Here is a 21,884-nt window from a genome sequence, read left to right as displayed (position 1 = left end):
TTTATGACTTTAACATCCCTCCTGTTTAATCAGCACAAATGGATTTCGTTGACAACTTGATGGAAGATGAAATTGAGATAGAGACGCTTCTTGCCAAACCCACCTGCTTCATCATAGTTGGAAAACCGGTAATTTCTCTCTTTTGCACACATACAACATTAGAAATGGTTTCCAAAAGGATGTACACACATAAACACTTCATATCAAAATATATATATCGGAGACTTCGTAATAAATTAAATGTAATCTGTGAGGGAAATCTTGCAGGGTGATGGAATGAAGTCTCTCCTGGAGACAAATGATATTTATTCTTAGTAGCAGATGCAAAAAGGAGACCAGGCAGATGAGTCATACAGAAAGTTAACAATTAAACAGTTGTATTGCCAACACAAAATCTGAGCTGTCATTGGAAAAGAAGGAGTATTATAATCTCACAAAGTCACAGTGAAACATGACATTAATCTTGAAGTGGAGCTAGTCTATTGGACAATACGTATCTAAACCATTGTTGTGTCTATTCTGCCTCCAAGAATGTCAGTGCCCTCAGCTATATTATTAACCTTCCTCCAGGTGTTATCTATCTGGCTTCCTAACTTAACCTCGGCTCCTACGAATACTGCAATAGAGAAAGGGGACCATGTATTATTATTGGATGTAATCCAGAGTTAGAGAGGCCAAAAATGTGACAATACATACTAAATGAAAATAATGAAACAAAATTAATAACATTTACATAAACTATACTCATTTCCATAACAATATCAAAATGCTGGCTATCCTTTATAATAAAAATAATAATATATAAATGTAAAAAAATATATATGAAAGTATATAAATATTTTGTCATTTTATGTTGCAGGGTATTGGCAAATCCACTTTGGCCAAGAACATTGCAGATTCCTGGAAGTGTATCTTGATCGATGGTAAATACTTTTATTTATTTATGTATTTTTTACCAATAATGTCTATGCACGTCATTAATGGCATTTCTCATCTGCTTGTACAATATTTCAGATACAGATGTGCTCAACACACACATACAAAATAGAACAAAGGAAGGTTTAGAGGTGAGTAATAAATTCTCCATCATCGCACAGGACAGTTAACCTTTCCTTAATTGTGTTAAATGTGTTTGCATCACCATTAATGGTTAAAGTTGCCTTGTCTGCTGTTTTAGCTCTTAGATATCTTATCTGAGGGGGGGATTTTACCAGAAGAAAAGGTGCTGCAGCTGATTCTTAACAGGCTTGACTCACCAGATGTGGAGCACTATGGTAAATAACTTATTTGGAGTGTATTTAATCAGGTCCAGTACAGTACAGTGATCATGCATGTGAATACGGCTCAATGTGTTGTGATGCAGGATATGTGCTGAGCTGCCTGCCGTTCATGTCTGAGGAGTGTATGACGATTCCTGAGCAGGTTGCACTGATCAAGAACCTCAAGCTGACACCTGATTTCATCATTAATATCAAGGTTACTATCACATCCTCTGCATATGCAGACTTAACACAGCAACTTATTAATTTCTTCAAGTGAGAGGTATCTGTATCAGTATGTGTCATTGGATTAATTATGAATGCTACACCCGTCCTGTACCAGTGTGCAGACAAGGACCTGGCCCAGAGGCTCTCAGGTCTGAAGCAGTACTCAGAGACAGGGCAGCTATTCACCAGGGACCAGTGGCAGCGTGAAGATGTATACATCAAGAAGAAAGACAGCATGGATGAGGCAATGGAGAATGAAAAGGAGCAGGTATAGATCCAAGGCCAAACACCTTGACCACTGTTGGTCTAATTTAGCTGTAATTGTATACCATTACAATTGGTATTTTCTGCAATCCCCGGTTTTTATTTATTTGGACCCAGTAAATTGTCTCTATTTCTCTATCTAAAAGGGTTAATTTTGTCTGCAGGCTGCTGGAAAGGGACTCCAAAGGGATGTTATTTACCAGATGGTGTGGTTGCCAGAGAATTTAACCCGAAACGCTTTAATAAGAATCAACATGTACAAAGATACAGTGCTTAAACCACTGGAGGTGAGTTACCAGGGGCTGAAGTTAACTATTATTTACTACTACTATTTGAGCTAATTGTTTGAAGTGAAGTCATCGATGTCAATTTCTAGAACAATATGAAGTATGACGTTTGTATTTGGACTCTCTGGGAAGTCATATGATAATTAGTGGATTGCACTAATAATGCACAGATGGAGCAGCAAAACAATACAGCCCGGGAGCCTCAAACCCAGTTTACTGTGATGTTGTGTTCTAAATCAAATTAGATGATGGTTTTAAAACTACTTACAAGAGTAAAAACATTCTTTCAGGACTACATGGCAGCCCACAACCCCCTCTACCGGATGGAGCTGGATGGAAACAACACACCTGAAGAGCTTCACTCTGTAAAGACATATTCTATGCAAAAATAAGTATAACTGTACCTGTTAAACCACCTGTGTTCTGTGGGCTGACATTTGTTTGTTTATTGTTTTGTCTGTAGTATGTAATGTCCCGTCTTGGATCATTGGGTATTAAACGTGTCTCCATTCCCATCCTCCTCCACCAAGCTGATGAAGACTTGCCAGAAGAGGCTGATACGGTCAGACATTAATGAACCTATTTTAGTTGATACTTAGGTCATACTTAGGCTTGAGTTTTTTTAATGATGTTTTTCTTCCTCTGAATCCAATTCTGATTCAACTAGAAGTAGTTTAAACCAGAGTTCATCTCTTTTCCAGGGGGACCTATTGAGACATATGTCCTCCTCCAAGCCGGTGGCCCCTGGCTTCAGGTGGAGAAGGAGCCGCTGGGGCCAAACCTGCCCTGTTGCTCTGAAGGAGGGCCGGGTTGTTCCTGGCCAACCTGAGCTATCTGTCAGGTGAGTCAAGAATATATCCAGTATTTTACAGTGAGATTGTGAAAAACAGCCGACTGACTCTCATGTTAACCCCTGTTTAGCTTCCAGGACAAACTGTACATCCTCTCATCTGCGGAGGCCTACCAGAACTTTGTCACAAACCCCAGACGGTACTTACTCCCTCCAATGCCCAGGCCCCCTTGCAAGGTTTCTATCGTTGGACCCCCTCAGTCAGGAAAGAGCACCTTATGTAAGCTTCTAGCGCAGCACTACAATGCATTGGTGCTTGACAAGGAGGACCTGGGGCAGCCAATTCTGGCCAAGATTGAACAGGAGACGCACACTGGATGGGTGCTTGACAACTTTCCCAGCAACCTCTCCCAGTTGAATTTTTTAAATCAAGGTGAAATCCTGCCACACATCATCTTTTGTCTCAATGACAGTGGTGGACATAAAGGTATGACACACAGAAACCAAGCACCACAAACAAATAGTTGCATTAAATATGTAGACTTCTGTCAGGGTTCATGCGTCATTGCACTTCAACAGTTTTGGAGAGAATGTATGAGAAGAACAAGGAGAGCGTGGACAAGGCAGTGAGGAAGAGGCTGCGAGGCGAACAGTCTGCAAAAGTGGAGCAGGCCTTGTAAGTATATAGAAAATGATGCTGTGACATTGTGAGGTTTGTTATAAGCTGAGCAGGACTAATTGTGCATTTGCTGTGTTTTGTGCTTCAATTCTCTCCATTTTAGAAAGAAAAAAGAAAAAGACACAGAGATGCAATCAAATCTAGAGACAATCGTTGAAGAAAATGATGGTATGGAAAATCTGCCTATGAATCTATTTCAATACTCTATATGAAGCCTGTCAAGTAAAATCATTTTTGTTGTTGTTGAATTGCTTTTCTTTGCAGAGAATCCTGAGCAATCTGACGCCCTCAGCCCTGCCCACCTTGACGTGATCAAACAGGAAGGTGAGACATTTTATGAAATGCTCTTGTTTTTCTAGATCACTCATAGGAGAGGGAAACTAAATGTGACTTATCTCTCAGTATTTACAAACTTCTACTCCCCCCCACTCCGTCTCCCTCTGTTGCTCAAGCTGTGACACTACCTGATCACTGGGAGCTGGGTTATCCAGACTGCCCAGAGATGAAGGACTACAAACTGCAACTCCGGCAGTTTGTGTCTGAATGGGAAGAAATGGAGACGGCTCTAACTACTGCCATCTTAGTACTGGAGGTTGATGGAAAAAGCCCAGAGGACCTGCTTCAAGAGATAGTCCTTCACATGGAGAGTAAGTGTGTTCATTCTCAACGCATCAATTACATACAGTAAAAATGGGTATTTAATGTTTGTCCTTTAAGAGCTACTGAAGATTTCTGTTATATATTCCACACTAATATTTCCTGTATATTTCTACAATCTCCTTGACATTAAAAAGCACAAATACCAAGGGAAATTCAATGATAATAGAAAACGACTGATTTCCAAGACAATTTTCAGCACAACATTTTTTATCTCTGGTTTCCTCGTCTTCAGAGCCCTTCAAGTATGTTCCCTGGGAGCTGTCACAGCTGGACCTGTTTGAGGAGGAAGAGGATACAGAGGCCTTAGCTGAGTTGGAGAGACCTGATGAAAACAGCAGTGACAATAAAGCGCCAGATGATGAGGATAAGGTCAGTAAACTGAGGAGGCTTCTATCTTTAAACCCACAGTTAAGTGTTGTAATGCTGTTTTAATAATATAAACAAACCTTCAACTGCATCTTATCCTTCTCAATGAAACCAGGGGGACACAACACCTAAGAGATTATTAGGTGATACTCTTCATTTCTGTCCTGTGGCCTTTAAAAACCAAAACATCCTGTGGCCCTGTACGGACGAGATTGCAGCCAAATACCGGGAGAAGATCTTCTACTTCTCCAACACAGAAGCAAGAGACACCTTCCTTCAAAACCCAATAAGATTTGTCGCAAAGACTGAGCCTCTCAAGGTACAATCCAATATGAAACGAGAAAGATAATGTGTAAAATAAACACATATTATTATTATATATTATTATTATGATTATTATAATTAATAATGACATATTTCTGTCTTCTATCCAAGCCTCCTGCCCTTCGGATCCTTTCCCTCGGTACCCGAGGGTCAGGAAAGACCTCTCATGGTGAGTGGCTCGCCCGGCAGCTTGGCCTCTTCCATGTTCGGTTCAGGGAGCAGCTCCAAATGCTCCTCATCGCCAAGACAAAGATACGGGTGCCTTATGCAGATGAGGTAGAGCCCTTTGACGAGTCTCTGGAGGACCTGGTAAACCTGATAGAGGAAGCCAGGGAGGAGGCTGGAGAGGAGGAGGAGGAGAAGGAGGTGGAGGATACCACTGACGATGAGATAGAGGTCAGCATCAACAAACATTTTCTATTGCAAGATTTCGACCATCAAACTAGTTTCTGATTAGATGCAATAGTGATATTTTCTGTCACTGAGTTATTCTGCATTTGCTTTTGTGCGTCTACAACAGGAAGTGAAACTGACTGATGAGGAAGACGCCATCAAAGCCTACCTGTCTGATGGAGATTCACTGTCTCCACAGATCCTGGAAAGGGTTATTGCACCATTCTGGGATCAAGAACCATACATGTACTTGCACACAAACACACGCACATGCATCCTTTCCCTCCATTGATCCTCCCAAACTGAGCTAGATGACAAGGTTGCTACTACTCTAGTATCTGTACACTACAAATGAAGTTAAAAAAAGCTAAATTAGCTGAGCATAAAACTTACTTATCTTCGCATACAGACTGGAAACAGATGACCAAAGCTTGCCTCTTCTAAGAGTAACAAAAACCACCTAAACTTACCTGTAACCACCTCAGGTGTTTATTTAATATACACAATAAGGTGCAAAAACAACAATCCCCCCTGTTTCTACCAGGGATAGCGGTATATTTAGCATACAGAGTTTGGCATCAACCTTCTCTTCTAACTTGGCAAGAAAGCAAATCACAGTAGCATATTCCTTGAAATGTTGAACATTTCCTTTCCAAAAAATAGTATATGTTATATATTTTTCAGCTTCTTTTATCTAAAAACCCCATCGTCACATATAGACACAAACACTTTCAAATATACAGTACTCTTTACTGACCAACAGTCATTTTCTCTCTGCCTTTACTTGAGCAAATCAATGAATGTTTGTCTGATGGATTTATTGGCCTAAATTCATTACATATGCATTTTGTGTATTTATGTGCATTGCTGTTCTGTTGTGTGTTTTTTATTTTTGTGCACAACTGACAATACGAGGTATTTTCTGGCCATAACGTTCTCTCTTGCAGATCCACAGGTTTTATCTTGGAGGGCTTCCCACATCATTCCGAAGAGGTGCAGTTCATGCTGGATGGACAGCTTTTCCCTGACGTCGTAGTAACCATGGAGGTGAATGTCACAGATGTTCAGAAACGTCTGTTGCCGACATACCTGGAGAAGTGGCGTAAGCGCCGCGACCACCGCGTAGCACAGATGAACATTCTTCAGGATCTGCGCAAGAAAATCAGGGTAAGGAAGTTGGTAATATATTGCAATTACTTAATCGGCCAACTTAGATGTGTGAATATCTAACACAATAACTTCTATCTTTTTGGTACAGGATGAGAAAATGGTCTGGAGACGGGCTGAACTCACCGCAGAGTTACTGACTGCCAGATTCAAGGTATTTAATCATCACAACCGCAGTCATCTCCTCTCCATGACTGGTTAACCATATCCTCTTACTCTGCATCATATAACCCTGTAGTTTATGTTTCAGGAGGATGACGAGGAGGATGAAGAAGTCGATGAAAAGGAGGAAGCAGCAGACAGCTTGGCAGATGAGATAGAGGCCATACTGGAAGTGGAGTTTCCTTTGGAAGACTCTGGAGACTCAGAGAACGAGGAGAATGAGGAGGCAGCTATCGAGCGGCTGGAGATGGAGATCAAGCAGCGTTTTGCGATAGATGAAGAAGACCTTGCAACTGTCATGGTACAATGACAGACACACAAACCAATGAAGGCACTTTGCTGTCGAAACAATAATTTTGTTGCCACACCCTTACACTTTCTGCTGTTATTTCATGTTCAGGACAAGCTCTTCACTGTAAATGCATTTCAATTGCTCTCATATATTCTGCTTTGTGCTTTTCTATACTCAGGAGCTGCTGAGTGAGCAAAACATTCCCAGTATCTCTATCAGTGCATCTCGCAAGCCGCGCTTTGTGAGGAATCAGCTGCTGCAGAAGTTACAGCCTCTGCTGGCTAACAGGCAGTCACTTTTCCAAACATGTCAATCCATCTCATCCACCCTGGCACAGAGGCTGCTGCTCTTTTCATACAAGCTCCACAGTGCCTTTGGCTGCTTGGATCCCATAAAGGTCATTTTCATTAACATCTATGAGATGAGACATTGATTTTTGTCATTAATAAAAGCTCTAGGAGGTGTCCAACATTGTTTTATTCTCTTCTACAGCAATACAAAGAGAGGGACTTGATCCAGCCTCTGCAGTGGCCTCTGAATACCACACACCCCGTAATCTTCAATCAGTATATCTACTTCTTTGAATCTGAGGAGAACCGTAACACATTCATGCTCAACCCTCTGAAGTACCTTAGGCAGCCCAAGCCCACCCCATCCCTCCCTGTTAAACTGGCCGTTGTTGGACCACCCAAATCTGGAAAGACCACTGGTAAGACTCACAACAGCTGCAAAATAATCGAAAATGCTTATCTTTCCCTTTTCTCTTATATTTGTGGTCTTCATTCCTCTCTTATTTCTCTCCAGTGGCGCAGAGCTTTGCTAAGAAGTACGGCTTGGCGCGGCTGTCCATTGGCAGAACTATGCGTATGGTGCTTGAAACTCAGGAGCACACAGATCTGGCTGTCCAGTTGAAACAGCTTCTCTCCCAGGGCCTTGTTGTGCCTGATGAACTGGCCATTCAGTGTCTGGAGGTGGTTCTCCTGAGCTCAGTCTGCAGCACCCGAGGGTAAGAGGGTGGTTCCATTTATATATTTATTCAAACTCAAATTTTAACATTTGCCTTAATAAAATCACTGCTTTGTGATTTTTGTGTTTGGAGGTGAACACTAGAATCTTAGTTATGACTACAAACTGGAACAGGCTTTAATGTTTTTGAAGACTTTGTTATTTTTATGTTTATTTGTTTTTATTTATTTATTATTTACCTATTTGGAACTCCAGGTATGTTTTGGACGGCTTTCCGATGACACTTAAGCAGGCGGAGCTCATGGCTTCTCGGAGCATCATCCCCATGATAGTAATTGAGCTTGAGATGGACACAGTGGAGGTGCTAAGAAGAGGCCACATGGACCAGATAAAACCCAACAAGTATGAAAACATACACACACAATAGGAATGATATGCAGAAATCACAAGCTTTAAATTAACATCATAAAATGTATCCCATCTCCCCTCTTCCCTCTCATTTTAGGCCTCACCTGATGCATGACAGCTCTGAGTTACTTCACATGCGTACCTCCCATTACAAGCAACATGTGGAGCAGGTGAAGAAATATTTCCAGTATCAATATCGGAACTGGAATGTGCTTGATGGCTTTAAGAGCAAATGGTGGATCTGGAGCAAGATTGTAAAGGAAGTCAGTATCAGCATGGCATACATCGACAACTTCCTGGAGAGGACACTCAGCGGTACGTACTACTAGCTTAACAGAGGTTTTGTTCCACCTGAAGTAAAATGACATTTAAAACACTGTTTCTTTCGAAGCAAGAGGATGCATTTACTCTATTTTAATATTATTTTATTTATTTAATAAATAAAATACAAGCAAAAAAAAAAGAGATTAATTTAAAAAGATAAATAAAAAGTGAATGAATAATAAAAGTAAATCTTGATCGCATTTGACACATTTTGCAGGTCAAGCTGCCAGCATCGACAGGATGTGCATCACACCAGAGGAGCTGCAGAATCGGCTTGAAGAGTTTGGCCATTACTGCCCAGACTGCTTGGCTATAAATTATCACCTGGTGGACTGCTCAGAAACTGTAACTTTGACTCATGCGGCTGAGTACAGAGGAAAGCTTTACAAGATGTGTGGCAAAGAGCATTTAGAGGTCAGTGTGGTGGAGCTTTAGGAAACCTACACACAGATATGAAGTAAATCAAATATAAAATGTAACCGAAATATAAATATGAGGTTTATATAATATAATCTCTCGACCACAGAAATTCCTGTCCACTCCAGAAAAATTTGTGACTCCGAGGTGCCCATACCCTCTCCCAGAACCCCACATGCTGCCAAGTAAACTAACTGAGATTCAGGTGAAGAGCAAGTTCCCACAGCAAGTTGAGATGATGGGCTTTTGTCCTGTCACTTACCTGTGTGGAAAGCAAAGGTACAGTATTAAAGTTCAAATCTGTCTCAGAAAAGTTAATTCTAATATGTACACATGATTATTCACTGTTTTAACAATCAATTCAATTCAACAATGTCTGCAGCCCACAGGGATTCACACTAGACTTAATCAGTGCAATATGTCTTTAGTATGTTTGATATTTTCTATTCATGGAAGTCTTATGTGTTCTCAGGTATGAAGCCCTGGTTCAAGGAAAGATGGAGTATGCAGTGGAATACAGAGAACGGTTCTATTTTTTCAGGTCGAACCAGGAACAGAACATGTTTTTGAGGTGTGACACTATTCTCTTTGCAGATTTCAGAAACGTGTCAGTCATGTTTTATTCTTACAATGGTGCTTCAGATGAGTTTTCCTTATCCTGCCTTTAAAACAAAGATGACAGTGAAACATAATTTAGCCTTTGGAAAGTTTGGTAAATTAACCAAAACTTGATTCACATATTTTCTATCAAGGAGTCCTGAAATATACTGGGACCAGAGGCTGCCCGTTAAAGTCCCTCCTCTTTGTGACCCTGTACCCCTCACCGCCCTTCCAACGTTGGGTTACCTGGAACAGGTCAAACACACTTATACTTAAAAATATGCAGAGAATTTATGTCAAAATTTGTTCAAGGTGGATTTGAATGAAGTCTGTGTTTTTTAGGCTGTGGCCGTAGCAGTCATTAAGGCCATGACAGCTGCGGGGTGCCTCAAACCAAAGTATCCCTTCGTCAGCATACAAAGATCAGCAATCCTCTATGTGGCCTTCTATCTCAAAGGTAAACAGGATTCAAGGGTTGTCACTGAATTAGAAAAATAGTAAAGATGATACTTTTATACTTCTACTATAATATTTTGTTTCCCTTCTTTGGAATTAACACTGGGCAAATAAAGCCAAATTGCTGTTGCTAATAACTCTCATATTTATACAGCTACCAACGAGAAGAGCGATGAATACATTCGCCGGCTGCACAAAGACACCCAGACCTTGTTTGAAAAGAGCTGCGCCCTACTCCCCTACCTGAGCTCAACAATGAGAGGGCGCTACAAGCAGCCCAGTGAACGTCCCATTGACTTTGACTCCAAAATGAACGAGTTCCTTGCTTTGAAAGACTAAGAGCCAACTGCTTACCGTAGCTGAGCCTGTTTTTATGCTGTTTTTTTTTCACTTTTGATGCTCACTGTATTCATTTTGTGCAATGATGTGTGTGGCAATAAATAATTTAAAACTATTAAGAGAGTCTAAACAATATTATACTTCTTACCCGACACCGTCAATTTATTTAGATAGCACATTTAAAACAACAAAAGCTGGCCACAGTGTGTTTACGAAAACACACACACACACATACTGTATATACAGGCAGAGATCAAGACAAAAACAGTGAGGAATATGAAAACAATTCAAAATAACTAATGTAGTAGCTAATATGTAGGAGCCATTAACAGTCGAATGCCAAGGAGAAGAGGTGGGTCTTGAGCTTTGTTTTGAATGTCTCAGTGAAAGGTGGTCCCTGAGTTTCCGCCGAGCCTGAGGGACGACCAGCAGTGAATGGTCAGAGGACCTCCACTTTGACATGTACTCAACAGTCGTCTCTATTCTAAATAGTACGACAATCTACAAACGATAATCTTTTCCATCCATTAACACAAGTGAGATGTTAACGCTATAGGTTTGTAGTTTACTGCATTAGCAGGGTCTTTACCAGGCTCAGCAAAGGGGAGCTCTGGAGCACTTTTCCAACTGACAAGCATGACACCTTCTCTTCATCTTATTAAAGGGGTTTAATATAATTTCCAGGACCTCATGGTAGCTGCCTAAACAGCATAACACAATTTATCTTGTTCTGGAGCTGTACACCCACTTCCCTCTCAGGCCTTTTTTAACTCGTGCAATGCAAAGTCCAAATCCAGCGTAGAATCATTGCTATCCCGGTTCTTTGTTACATCAGCAGTTTACTTTTTTAAATGTCATCTGTTTTCGTTGTTTCACCTCATAATGACAGTCTGATGAAGAAGTTCAAAGTAAAAGCCCTGGGAAATATCATATTGTCACAGTTTTTCTTCTAAATCCAGATTGATATTAAAAATATACTCCTTGTTTCCTCAGACTTATTTCACTTCGTAATGACAGTTCGTCTCCCGAGAGTCTCACTCTGACACTATCAGAACAGTCTGATGAAGAATGCACCGAGCACCGGTCATTTGGTGCGCTCAGTACAGAGACACGAGACGTGACGCTCACAGTCAGGACTCAGTGTTAAAGTGATGATCCGACACCATCGATTAATAACTAAATGCATCATCGTTAGTTTGTCACCTACATCATCCAAATAACAAACGGAACAAATGAACGTAATCTAGAAAATGTTGGGGAACCGTATTTAATTAAAAATAAAAAAATAAATGAACTATGAACTAGTTTACTTTCATCTGTATGAACTGAACTTTGAACTCTGCCCAACACTGTATTCAAGTGTGTTAAATGACATGATGTTACACACCCTTGTACAGTAGGTGGCGGTATGCTCCTTAAGTTGTATGCGATCCTCCAGTAAACCAAGAGGAGGAGAAGAAGAAGAACCGGTGAGCGCGAACCCTATGAGCCATCAATAGGAGCGGGTCTTCTCCATGTTTTCATCCGTGTCGTGTCAACAAGGTGAGCAGCTCCTCCTCAAGCTATGTCCGTCTTCTCAATATCTTACTAAAGATTAGAAGCCAGGCACAGCGACTGTAACTCCCTGTTTAGCATGTAGCGGCAGTCAGCTAGCCAGCTAAGCTAGTCCAGAAAGCGAGGCATTAGCTTTTATCTAGTGGCGGAAGACGCAGCGAAACAAAACCAGGAAACGTGACACGGAAAATGAGAGAAGCGACTAAAACTATTACTGTGTGTGTGTGTGTTTACTTTCACTTTCCCTTCTCTGGAGTAGGTTAAAGAAGATGTCGAAGAGGAAGAGCAGCTCTGTCAGTGAAAATGTCAACAAACGGGTCCGACCTGTGCACGGAGAAGAGGAGGAGGAGGAGGAGGAAGAAGAAGAAGAAGAAGAGACTGATGAAAATGTTGGAGATGACCATGATGATCCTCTACTGAAGCACGTATGTACACTCACTGTCTTGTTAGGACACATTTATTACTGACTGCAAATAATTCCTTTCTGTTTTACTATTTCTTTGCAAATCTGTTGCTCTGGAGAGAATCAATGATTACACATAGTAGCTGTATAGCATGTGTGCATATCTAGATGTGGCCTGACTTGGACTGAAGTGACAGGAAAATGAAAATCTTGTGTTTAGGTGCCAGGTGCCGCGGAGGTGGTGAGTGATGCAGGGATCGTGGAGAGCATCACGCTGAAGAACTTCATGTGCCACTCGCTCCTCGGCCCGTTCACATTCGGTTCCAATGTCAACTTTGTCGTCGGCAACAATGGAAGTGAGTAAAGCTGTTTGACTACTGCAGCGTTCCGGGGGGGGGGAGGAGAGGAGAGGTGTTCCCCTCTCTAGAAACGTAGTTTACTCAAAGACTTTCTGTGACTTTGGAGTCATTCCATCTCAAATCATCACACAGTACCGGCACACAGCTTAAAGAACGTTGGTGTGCTGAAATCTTGTGTGAATAGCATACTGCATACTTTAAATATGAGTATATAAATATGGAGTTGTCAAAAGTGTAGATGTAGGGTACTCTACAATGAAGCCGCAACGTCTTATGAATCTTTTATGTTATTATAAAAAGTCGACCCCCCACAGTCAATTTCATCCCACAACGTCAAGCGCAGCAGAAGATTGATGCTGCTCACAGTACAATCTAATGTTACAGATCTCACTCAGTAAACACTGAGCCAACACATGCTTTTTCCTGTTAAATGTCCAGTGTAATAGGTAACACCAGTGTTGTCACAAGATAATTACTTTGTAGGAAAATGTCCACATTGTGGCATCCCCATAAATTATCAACTTAATCGTGAGATTATTTAAACTTGACCCAGTCATTTTACAATAAACTGTTGATTTCAGTGTTAACATTTTTGTCTGTGTACAATTTGCCTCTGACAGGTGGAAAAAGTGCCGTCCTGACTGCTCTCATAGTTGCTTTAGGTGGGAATGCACAGGCCACAAACAGAGGATCATCCCTCAAAGGTTTTGTGAAAGAGGGTGAAAGGTAAATCTTTTCCCACACTGTAATAGATTATCTGTGAAGGGAAACATTGTATGAATGTTAACTTGTAGCTCCTCTTGTTAAAACAGTTATTTTGGAATTCATAAATTTTCTGTTGTCTTTTATTAGAGAGAAAATATGACTGTCATAGCCCATCATACCTGTGAAATTCCATGTAGTGTGACACACTTGTCTTTTTAAAGGTTGCATCACGTCACTCTCTGTTTCTCAGCTCAGCCGATGTATCAATTACCCTACGTAACAAAGGAAGGGACGCTTACAAACCTGAGGTGTATGGTCCAGCCATCACCGTAGACCTCAAAATAACACGAGAGGGGATGAGAACCTATAAACTGAGGAGCAAGTCAGGTAAAAACCATGGATGCTCATGGATTTCAGATTTTCAGCATTTTGGGACGAGGTATAGCAAGATAGTTTCACCAATAAGCTTTTTCATTTATTTAATTTATTCACAATTACTAAACACTGGTGAAGATTAAGAGTACAAATTGTCAAAGTCTTGTAATATTAGTGTCCAACTGTAACACTTCCTGTAGCTGCCTGACTAATTCTCATTACACGTTAAGGATTTCGTGATCTTTTTTCTCCTCCTCTTGTAGGTCAACTTGTCTCAACCAAGAAGGAAGAGCTCATGTCCGTCCTGGATAATTTCAATATTCAGGTATGAGCAAATCAAGTCTTACACAGTGCAATGTTGCTTATATTTTCATTTGACAAATTCAAATCCTGTGCGACAAATGAGTTTTGCAGTGTTGGTGAACTTGTTAACTTGTTTTCTTTCAAAGGTCAACAATCCTGTGTCCGTCCTCACCCAAGAGATGAGCAAACACTTCCTACACTCTAAAGGAGAGGGGGACAAGTATAGGGTTAGTCTCAAGTAAACATATAGACAAATATTTTTTAATGAAAATCTCTATATGTCTATAGAGATGATAGTACATACAGCTGTCAAAATATGATATCAGAATTGGTGTTGGGAAGGGGCAAAATGTGGAAAATCAGAAGCCCTGTTGTTGATGTGAATTTTGCGGCTTTTCATGTTTTGACGTAGAGCTTTTCTTCTTCTTTTAATTTTCATGACCATTGCTCAGTTTTTTATGAAAGCTACACAGCTGGAGCAGATGAGAGAGGACTTTGTCTACATCAAAACCACCAAGCAAGTCACAGAGGATAAGGTGGATCAACAAAACGAAGTAAGAATTAGTCACATGTTCATTATTAATTGTATTGATACTGCACTATAATATGTGGTTGTTGTTTTTAGGCTTCCTTGTGGATAGAATTTGTCGTCCTGTAATTATTACTTTAGTGGGATAACTAGACCGCTGAGCAAGATTTATAAGACCATGTCTGGTTATGTGACCATTGCAGTGCTTAAAAGACCTGAAGCAGAAATACAGAGAGAAAGAGGATCGTTACAAGAGTCTGGCATCTCTTGACGAAATGCACACTAAACTAGAGGAGTTACAGAAGCAGATGGCGTGGGCCTTGGTGAGATCATTTTCTCTTTTTTTCCCCTCACTTATGGATTTTCAACCTTCTTTACCCACTCCTCTGCCCCCGAGACACCGGATGAGGGCATTAGTTACTGAATAGACGATTCATGTGAATATTAATTGCCGTCAACGCATGTCTTAAATCTAACAGGTGACCGAGATGGAGAAGGAGTTGGACCCGATGAAGGAGAAGCTACGGACAGACAGACACTCTACAGAGAAATATGATGAGAAGGTTGAAGAATGGAAGGTACAATAGTGTATTATTAATAATAAAACCAAGACTTAAAACTGATTGCAACTGTTTCTCATCAACAGAAACACATCTTCACCAAAATCATTAAGTCTATACAATCTATAATTACTATTTATGAAATAACTTCTACCTCTGTTTGATGCTTAACACTACAACTTTTGCACACAGCTCTCTTTTATCCTCTAACCTCCCTATATTATTGATCTGTTTTTATATAATCATGCAGCACAAGATTGAGGAGGCAGAGAAGAAGTACAAGCAGATCCAGGAGCAGTTGGAGGGAATCACCCAGCAAGTCCAGGAGCTTCAGCCCAAATGTGCTGACCTTAAGGCTGAGGCCCAGAAACATAACACTCTTCTCAAGTCCAGCGAGGTCAGGTTTTTATGTCCTATCTATAACATTTTATATTATTGCCAACATGTTTTTTAGTTTGAGTGTGTCACCGTCAGTGGTTGTCAGATATAATGCAGGGCACAGCTGTTTAAAGTCCCTGTTATCGTTGTGATACTCGTTGCGCAGGTCCCTGTCAACACATGCAAGACTAACCTGAGAGACCTGGAAAGGGACAAGGTTCAGTTGTCCTCGAGGATAAATGATCTCAAGCTGAGGTACAACATCACTTTGTTTTCTTTGCCATCTGTACTATTTCATCCTTTCTTTCCTCCCCTCTGCTTTGCATCTAATTTTCATTATCACGTTTTTTTTGTGTCTCTAGCATCAGTCAAACATCGGGAGCAGAGAGTCAGGCCAGGATGGAGCACATGGAGCAGATCCAGTCAGAACTGGAGAACCATAGACACCAGATTTCCACTTTGGGCCAGCAGATTGACCAGTATCAGAATGCCTGCAGCCGTGCCAGGGAAGAACAATCAAAGATAAAGTAGGGAAACAGATACGTTCACCAAAAGATATGAATTATGTGCAAATAGTTATTCATAGATAACTTTGTGAAACCCTCTTTCAGTCCGTTTATTGTGCCATTTCTCCAGATACATTCTCGTTGTTCTCACTGGTCTACAAAACTCCACTCAGCAGTAGAATCATTAAAACAGAATTGGCCTCTAACAGAATCTAAACATCTTCAGGAGAGAACACGACGTGCTCCAGAGGTCCATTGAAGCCAACAGACGTAACTCGCACACTCTGGAAAGCAGCCGCTCCAATCGGCTGCAGCGTTTTGGAGAGCAGATGCCTGCACTCCTTAATGGCATCCAGGACGCCCACAATAGGGGCCAGTTCAAGTACAAACCCAGAGGACCTCTTGGTAAGATGTAAAAAGTCATGTTATGTGATAAGCAGTCAGGCTTTGACTCATTCTCAGCTATGATGTATAAATAAATGGTCGCTCTACCTTTCTGATTTGTCTGTCTTGCCTTTTCAATTTGTACTTTCTTTCCCTCTACAGGTTACCTCATTAGCCTGAAAGACCCAGAGCTGGCCCTGGCTGTAGAAGTGTGTCTTAAAGGGCAGATGCTGGCCTTCACCTGTGACAATTATGCAGACGAGAAGGTGCTGCAGGACCTCATGGCCAAAGTATGCCAGAGAGGCCGCAGACCTGCCATCGTTACCAGCCAATTCCTCCAACATGTCCACGATACAAGGACCAGGTGAGGACATGTACATCGTTCACATTAAAGTGTCTTAAGTTTTAGTTGCCTGAAATGAAAGCGTTAGCCTTGAAGTTTTCCTCCCACACACAGAATGGTACTCTACTATTCTTAAATGTACACATCTTCCTCTCAACACATTCACTCAAGCTGTAGACTGGTGCAATCGAGTATATAATAATCGAGCTATACATTTTGTGTAAACTATCACTTCAATTGTTCTGTTTGTATCTTTTATTTTCAGGGCTGTGAATCACCCTGAATACCCGTCCGTGCTCCAAGCTCTAGAGATCGAGGACCCAGTTGTGGCCAACTGCCTGATTGATCAATCAGGAATAGAAAGCATTCTACTCATCAAGGTAACAAATTATTTCTTAACAAGAAAAGTCCCAGTTTAATAAGATAATGAATAAAATCCTTTGTTGCCGTTTGAAGCTGACGTGAATTCTGATAAAAGAAAACTGCAGTTGGTGAAACTAATATACTTAAAAGGCTTGGTTTGGGGTCAGTTTTGCATCCTCGCCAATGCCTGACCCGGCATTTGTGACAGTGTTGGAGTCATTTCAGATGCTGGTATTGATATTGGAACATCTCTTCATTTTCATGGATTTTGATGTGTGTCTGTCTGTCTGTCTGTCTGTCTGTGTAGAATCGCACAGAGGCTCGACGAGTGATGCAGGGCAAAAACCCTCCGCGCAACTGTAACATGGCCTTCTCTAAGGAAGGAGATCAGATCTACAATAACCGTAGCTACACTGCAGAGCAGACCAGAGCCAACCGCCTCTCAGGAGATGTTGAGGATGAGATCAGGTGTGTGCCTGTGTGAGGCGCATATGTCTGAGTGGGACACTCTGTAGTTTCTGCTGACTTTTTCCGCCTGGCCTCCAAGTATGAAATCCGTAGAAATCCAGGGGTAGTTGATGTGTGAACACAGCAGGAGATCTACTCTAACCTGTAGCTAATTCTCTGGATTTACATATAGAAACTGAATTAATGAGCTTCAGTTATTAAGATACAGGATGAAAATACACTATATGGACAAAGGTCACATTACACTTACAGGAGCTTTTATGACATCCCATTCTAAATCCATAGGCATTAATATGGAGTTGGTCCCCCCTTTGCAGCTATAACAGCTTCCACTCTTTCTACAATAGTGTGCACAGTCCTGCTGGAACAGAAAAGGTCCTTCCCCAAACTGTTCCCACACAGTTGGAAGCATATGATTGTCCTAAATGTCTTAGTAAGCTGAAGCATTAAGATTTCCCTTCACGGGAACTAACCAATACTTTTGTCCATATAGTGTATATCGCAACACAGTGGTTGTACAAACCTGTGCTCTTGTGTTCTATCTTACCTCTCTTATCTGTTATCTTTCCTCTCAGGCATTTGCAGAGAGAGATGGAGAACCAAACAGCTCTAGCGACTCGCATCCAGCAACAGATTAGAAACTTAGATGATGACATCAAAAAGAATGAAGGGCTGATGAGAAGAGCTCAAGCAGACCAGAAGATGACGAAAGTAACTATTTTTACCTCTGACAAATCAGTATGCCTGATTAAGAATATTGAGATGATGGATTTGTTCATGAAGTTTATTTTAATCACTTAGGCTAAGGCCACAAAACTAGAGCTGGAGCTGACGGACCTACAGAACATGGAGGAGCCTCAGTCAGAGGACCTAAACCCTCTGGTTTGTTCAGAACACATCGATACAGTGCGATACATAGATGTGATTCACACCATGTGCTGCTGTTAAAATGTCGCTGTCCCCACCAGGAGGAGGAACTTCAGGAGATCGTTACTAAGATCTCGAGCAAGCGTGCAGAGTACGACCAGGCCCGAACTCAGATGACTGACCTCAAGGCGTCCTACGAGAAGGCAGAGCGGGAGTACAAGCAGCACAAAGAGAAGATCAACACCATCGCAGAGGACGCCGACCCGATCAAGGTACAGTCATACTGCAGGCCCCAGTTCACTTCGATCTCTAAAACGATTTAGATTAGCATCCTTGGCTAAAAACATTGTAATGCTTATTGGTGAATTCCCAAATCACCTGTCACATATTTTTAATATATTTAACGCTCGCTGCACACGAGATGATAGACAGACCGATTTTGTGGAATTGCTTTTCTCTTTTATTACATTTTCCAGTGCAAACAAGCGCAGCCAACCGACCGCACCAGCAGTCCGCCTCCATGTTTTTTTATTCTGAACTCACATTTGATTACTTGAGTTTTTAAATGGGTGTTTTTTCTACTACAGGAGGAGCTGAGTAAGGCTGATCAGGAGGTGATGAAGTGCAAGCACCACAAGAAACATTACGACGAGAAGCGCAGCACCCACCTCCGCAACATCCAGACCCTCGAAGCCAACCTGCAAAGCAAGGAGCAGGAAGTTCAGGTATGACGTACAGAGATTTGAGGGGTGATAAGAGACAGATGAGTTCATCAAAGGACTTAAAGCAAAAGCACTATATCGTTTTTTAGATATCCTATGTGGCTTGAGTAGAGGGAAGCGTTACTGAGTGTCTTTCTAGTTTAGCATACATTTTGATTGATTACTTCCCTCTGTGGTTCAGGGATCTGTATCCAAGGCTTCAGAGATCTGTCCAGAGCGCTTGGAAGTGCGTCGGACAGCCAGGAGTCTGGATAGTGAGATCAACCGTCTTAAAGTCAAGATCTCCACCCAGCAGGAACAACAAGGAGACCGCGAGGAGGTTGTGAGGTAAGGTTACCTCGGGCCCTGTGGTAAACAAAATCCTGCAACAGGCTTTCTTGTCAGCAAACTGCAGTGCTGCCATCGCACCAAACATCAGTTGATTCATGTCAACATGTAAAGCTTCCTCTCTCTTGGCTTTATTCCACATGCAGACAGTACCATGAGGCTCTGGAGAACTACAAGAACCTCACACAGCAAATGAAGAACCTCAACAGCTTCATCAAAAGCCTCGACAGCGTCATGAACCACAGACTCCAGGTTTACAATGAGCTTAGGAGGCAAGTTGTCAAATCAAAAAGATAATAAACCTCCCGACTGTGACCCTGGACTTCCCCCTTGTTTATTGACATGCTTTCTTCCTCCCCCCTTCATCCATCTGATCTCTTTTCTCTGCATCTCTTGTCTCAGGTTCCTCTCAGCCCGATGTAAATACTACTTTGACAGCATGCTGTCCCAGAGAGGATACACTGGAAGCATGAGCTTTGACCACAAGAACGAAACCCTCTCCATCTCGGTAAGAGGAACATTTTATTCATCGGGGGGGGGGAAACACTTGGTGCCTCTTTTAGCTTGGATTTGCATTATGTAAACCAATGAACTGTCGGTTACATAAGCTGTTTTCAGACAGGGTAAAAATTCTCATCGAGTGAGATGCCGTGTTGATCCAGGCTCTAACACTTCACCAAACCAAAACTGGAATAGAGAATACAGTTATGTCAGGATGCCAAACACAGAGAAGATGCCAACGAAGATGTCCACTTGGAAAGACAGAGATTCGAGAGCTTAAGGTGATGAGGACAGACGCCGGTGTCGGTGTGCTGTAAACAAAAACCTTGTGCTTTCCACCATTTTCGAGACACTTGCCAGAGTTCACGTCTGAACACAGCTCTACATGCATATTCCAGAGTTCAATTCAAAATAGCTTGTGACTGTGTGAGGCAGCCATTCTATTTTACTCAAGGACTCAAAACTGATTTCTCATCTCGTGCTGTGTAGGTGCAGCCCGGCCAGGGAAACAAGGCGGACCTGAGAGACATGCGCTCTCTGTCCGGAGGCGAGCGCTCCTTCTCCACTGTTTGCTTCGTGCTCTCTCTTTGGGCCATCACAGAGGCGCCTTTCCGCTGCCTCGACGAGTTTGATGTTTACATGGTAACGAGAGACTGTTTTTACTGGCATTGTTACATCTGTGTGGATTTTAAATCTCTCAACTGTGAAGTATAGTAGCAAATACAATAGAGGGGAAGTTGCTGGTGTTTGGCCTCATTTATCACACAATAACATGAACCTCTGTTGTTATTTTTTGATCAATTAGGACATGGTGAACAGGAGGATATCAATGGACATGATGCTGAAGGTGGCGAGTGGTCAGCGATACAGACAGTTCATATTCCTCACTCCACAGAGCATGGGGTAACCACTGATACAACATCCTTCTATTTGTATATCAAAGCAGTCTGACCACCCAGATACTAATTTATTGGCTTAGTTACTGTATATTAACTTAGTAAATGAGCTATGATAAGACTAATCCGTTCAGGAACAAAGGTCATGTGATTTTTAGTGCACTGGAGGGTTTGCCTGGGAAAGGGAATTTGCCTCTGAAGCGTAAACCTCCAAAGGTACGAACAAATAGTCATCTTTGCTTTTCCCCTATTTTTGTTTTTTCAGTACTCTTCCTGTGAGCAAAATCATCCGCATCCTGCGAATGAAAGACCCAGACCGTGGCCAAAACAATGCACCAGCAGATCAAGACGCGGACCAGTAGTGCTCCTGGCTCAGTTTAACATGAGATCAGGCTCCGAGATCCTCCATGAGCCTGACAGTTGTGCATTGATTCCAGTTTTCAGGGAACAGTTGTTAGTAAGTGCAGCCACATTATTATTCATCAAAGTTGGCTTCAGTTTTTAGGTTTAGCTCCTGCTGTAAATATTCAAGAATAATTGTCTCAAGTTGTCTTTCTGAATCAGTGTATTGAATGTTTTGCACAAAGACGGCGACTTCTGTTCAGGGGTTTGCAGGGTGGGGTTGGGGGGGGCATTTTAATCTCCTTTGTCAGAATAACTTAAATGGCTTGAAACATTTTAAGGTGTTCTTCATGTTATTGATTAAAGCAAACATGTTAATAGACCAATTCAACGTCTGTGTTTTTTTTTTATGCATGGAAACATATTTCACGATTCAGGCAAGATTGTAGTGGACTTTTTCCACTGGTGAGATAATTTGGATTTCAGTTTGTGAATTGTTCAATAGATCAGACTCGATTTTCCTTTTTTTGTCGATTAGGTTTCAGGACTGAGTGAACACACAATCCTTGATATTTCTCCTCAGCTCTTCCTATTCACTGGATAAAAGTCATTTTGTTT

The 21,884-nt window shown here is 41.6% G+C and overlaps 2 protein-coding genes across 3 annotated transcripts; both read left to right on the top strand.

Moving 5' to 3' along the window:
• Positions 1 to 38: 38 nt before the first annotated feature.
• Positions 39 to 10,381, top strand: LOC118099846 (adenylate kinase 9-like). The gene is made up of 33 exons (XM_047338192.1): positions 39 to 128; positions 860 to 923; positions 1,015 to 1,067; positions 1,178 to 1,274; positions 1,364 to 1,476; positions 1,603 to 1,755; positions 1,928 to 2,038; positions 2,329 to 2,403; positions 2,502 to 2,600; positions 2,740 to 2,879; positions 2,960 to 3,315; positions 3,408 to 3,504; positions 3,611 to 3,675; positions 3,772 to 3,831; positions 3,960 to 4,154; positions 4,400 to 4,536; positions 4,649 to 4,852; positions 4,969 to 5,223; positions 5,378 to 5,496; positions 6,198 to 6,417; positions 6,509 to 6,571; positions 6,668 to 6,880; positions 7,050 to 7,268; positions 7,364 to 7,580; positions 7,676 to 7,877; positions 8,093 to 8,239; positions 8,343 to 8,560; positions 8,787 to 8,983; positions 9,096 to 9,265; positions 9,459 to 9,557; positions 9,739 to 9,841; positions 9,929 to 10,043; positions 10,197 to 10,381. The coding sequence occupies exons 1-33, from the start codon at positions 39 to 41 to the stop codon at positions 10,379 to 10,381; spliced, it is 4,851 nt and encodes a 1,616-aa protein (XP_047194148.1).
• Positions 10,382 to 11,799: 1,418 nt separating this feature from the next.
• Positions 11,800 to 21,554, top strand: si:dkey-119f1.1 (Structural maintenance of chromosomes protein 6-like). Of its 2 annotated transcripts, none has more exons than XM_035143627.2 (27): positions 11,800 to 11,923; positions 12,195 to 12,360; positions 12,559 to 12,694; positions 13,318 to 13,423; positions 13,653 to 13,789; positions 14,041 to 14,102; positions 14,227 to 14,307; positions 14,533 to 14,634; positions 14,813 to 14,932; positions 15,089 to 15,187; positions 15,420 to 15,566; positions 15,714 to 15,802; positions 15,910 to 16,074; positions 16,280 to 16,458; positions 16,600 to 16,801; positions 17,046 to 17,160; positions 17,451 to 17,611; positions 18,187 to 18,322; positions 18,413 to 18,493; positions 18,580 to 18,750; positions 19,066 to 19,203; positions 19,382 to 19,527; positions 19,674 to 19,799; positions 19,930 to 20,035; positions 20,518 to 20,670; positions 20,834 to 20,931; positions 21,190 to 21,554. In XM_035143627.2, the coding sequence occupies exons 2-27, from the start codon at positions 12,205 to 12,207 to the stop codon at positions 21,284 to 21,286; spliced, it is 3,309 nt and encodes a 1,102-aa protein (XP_034999518.1). In that variant the 5' UTR covers positions 11,800 to 11,923; positions 12,195 to 12,204; the 3' UTR covers positions 21,287 to 21,554. The 2 variants fall into 2 exon arrangements, with proteins under 2 accessions (XP_034999518.1, XP_034999519.1); XM_035143628.2 differs by having other exon boundaries at positions 11,836 to 11,923; positions 12,192 to 12,360.
• Positions 21,555 to 21,884: the final 330 nt, after the last annotated feature.

Source organism: Hippoglossus stenolepis, chromosome 20 (assembly GCF_022539355.2).
Source record: "Hippoglossus stenolepis isolate QCI-W04-F060 chromosome 20, HSTE1.2, whole genome shotgun sequence".
NCBI classification, from domain to species: Eukaryota; Metazoa; Chordata; class Actinopteri; order Pleuronectiformes; family Pleuronectidae; genus Hippoglossus; species Hippoglossus stenolepis.
This window is presented reverse-complemented; position numbering and strand designations above follow the sequence as displayed.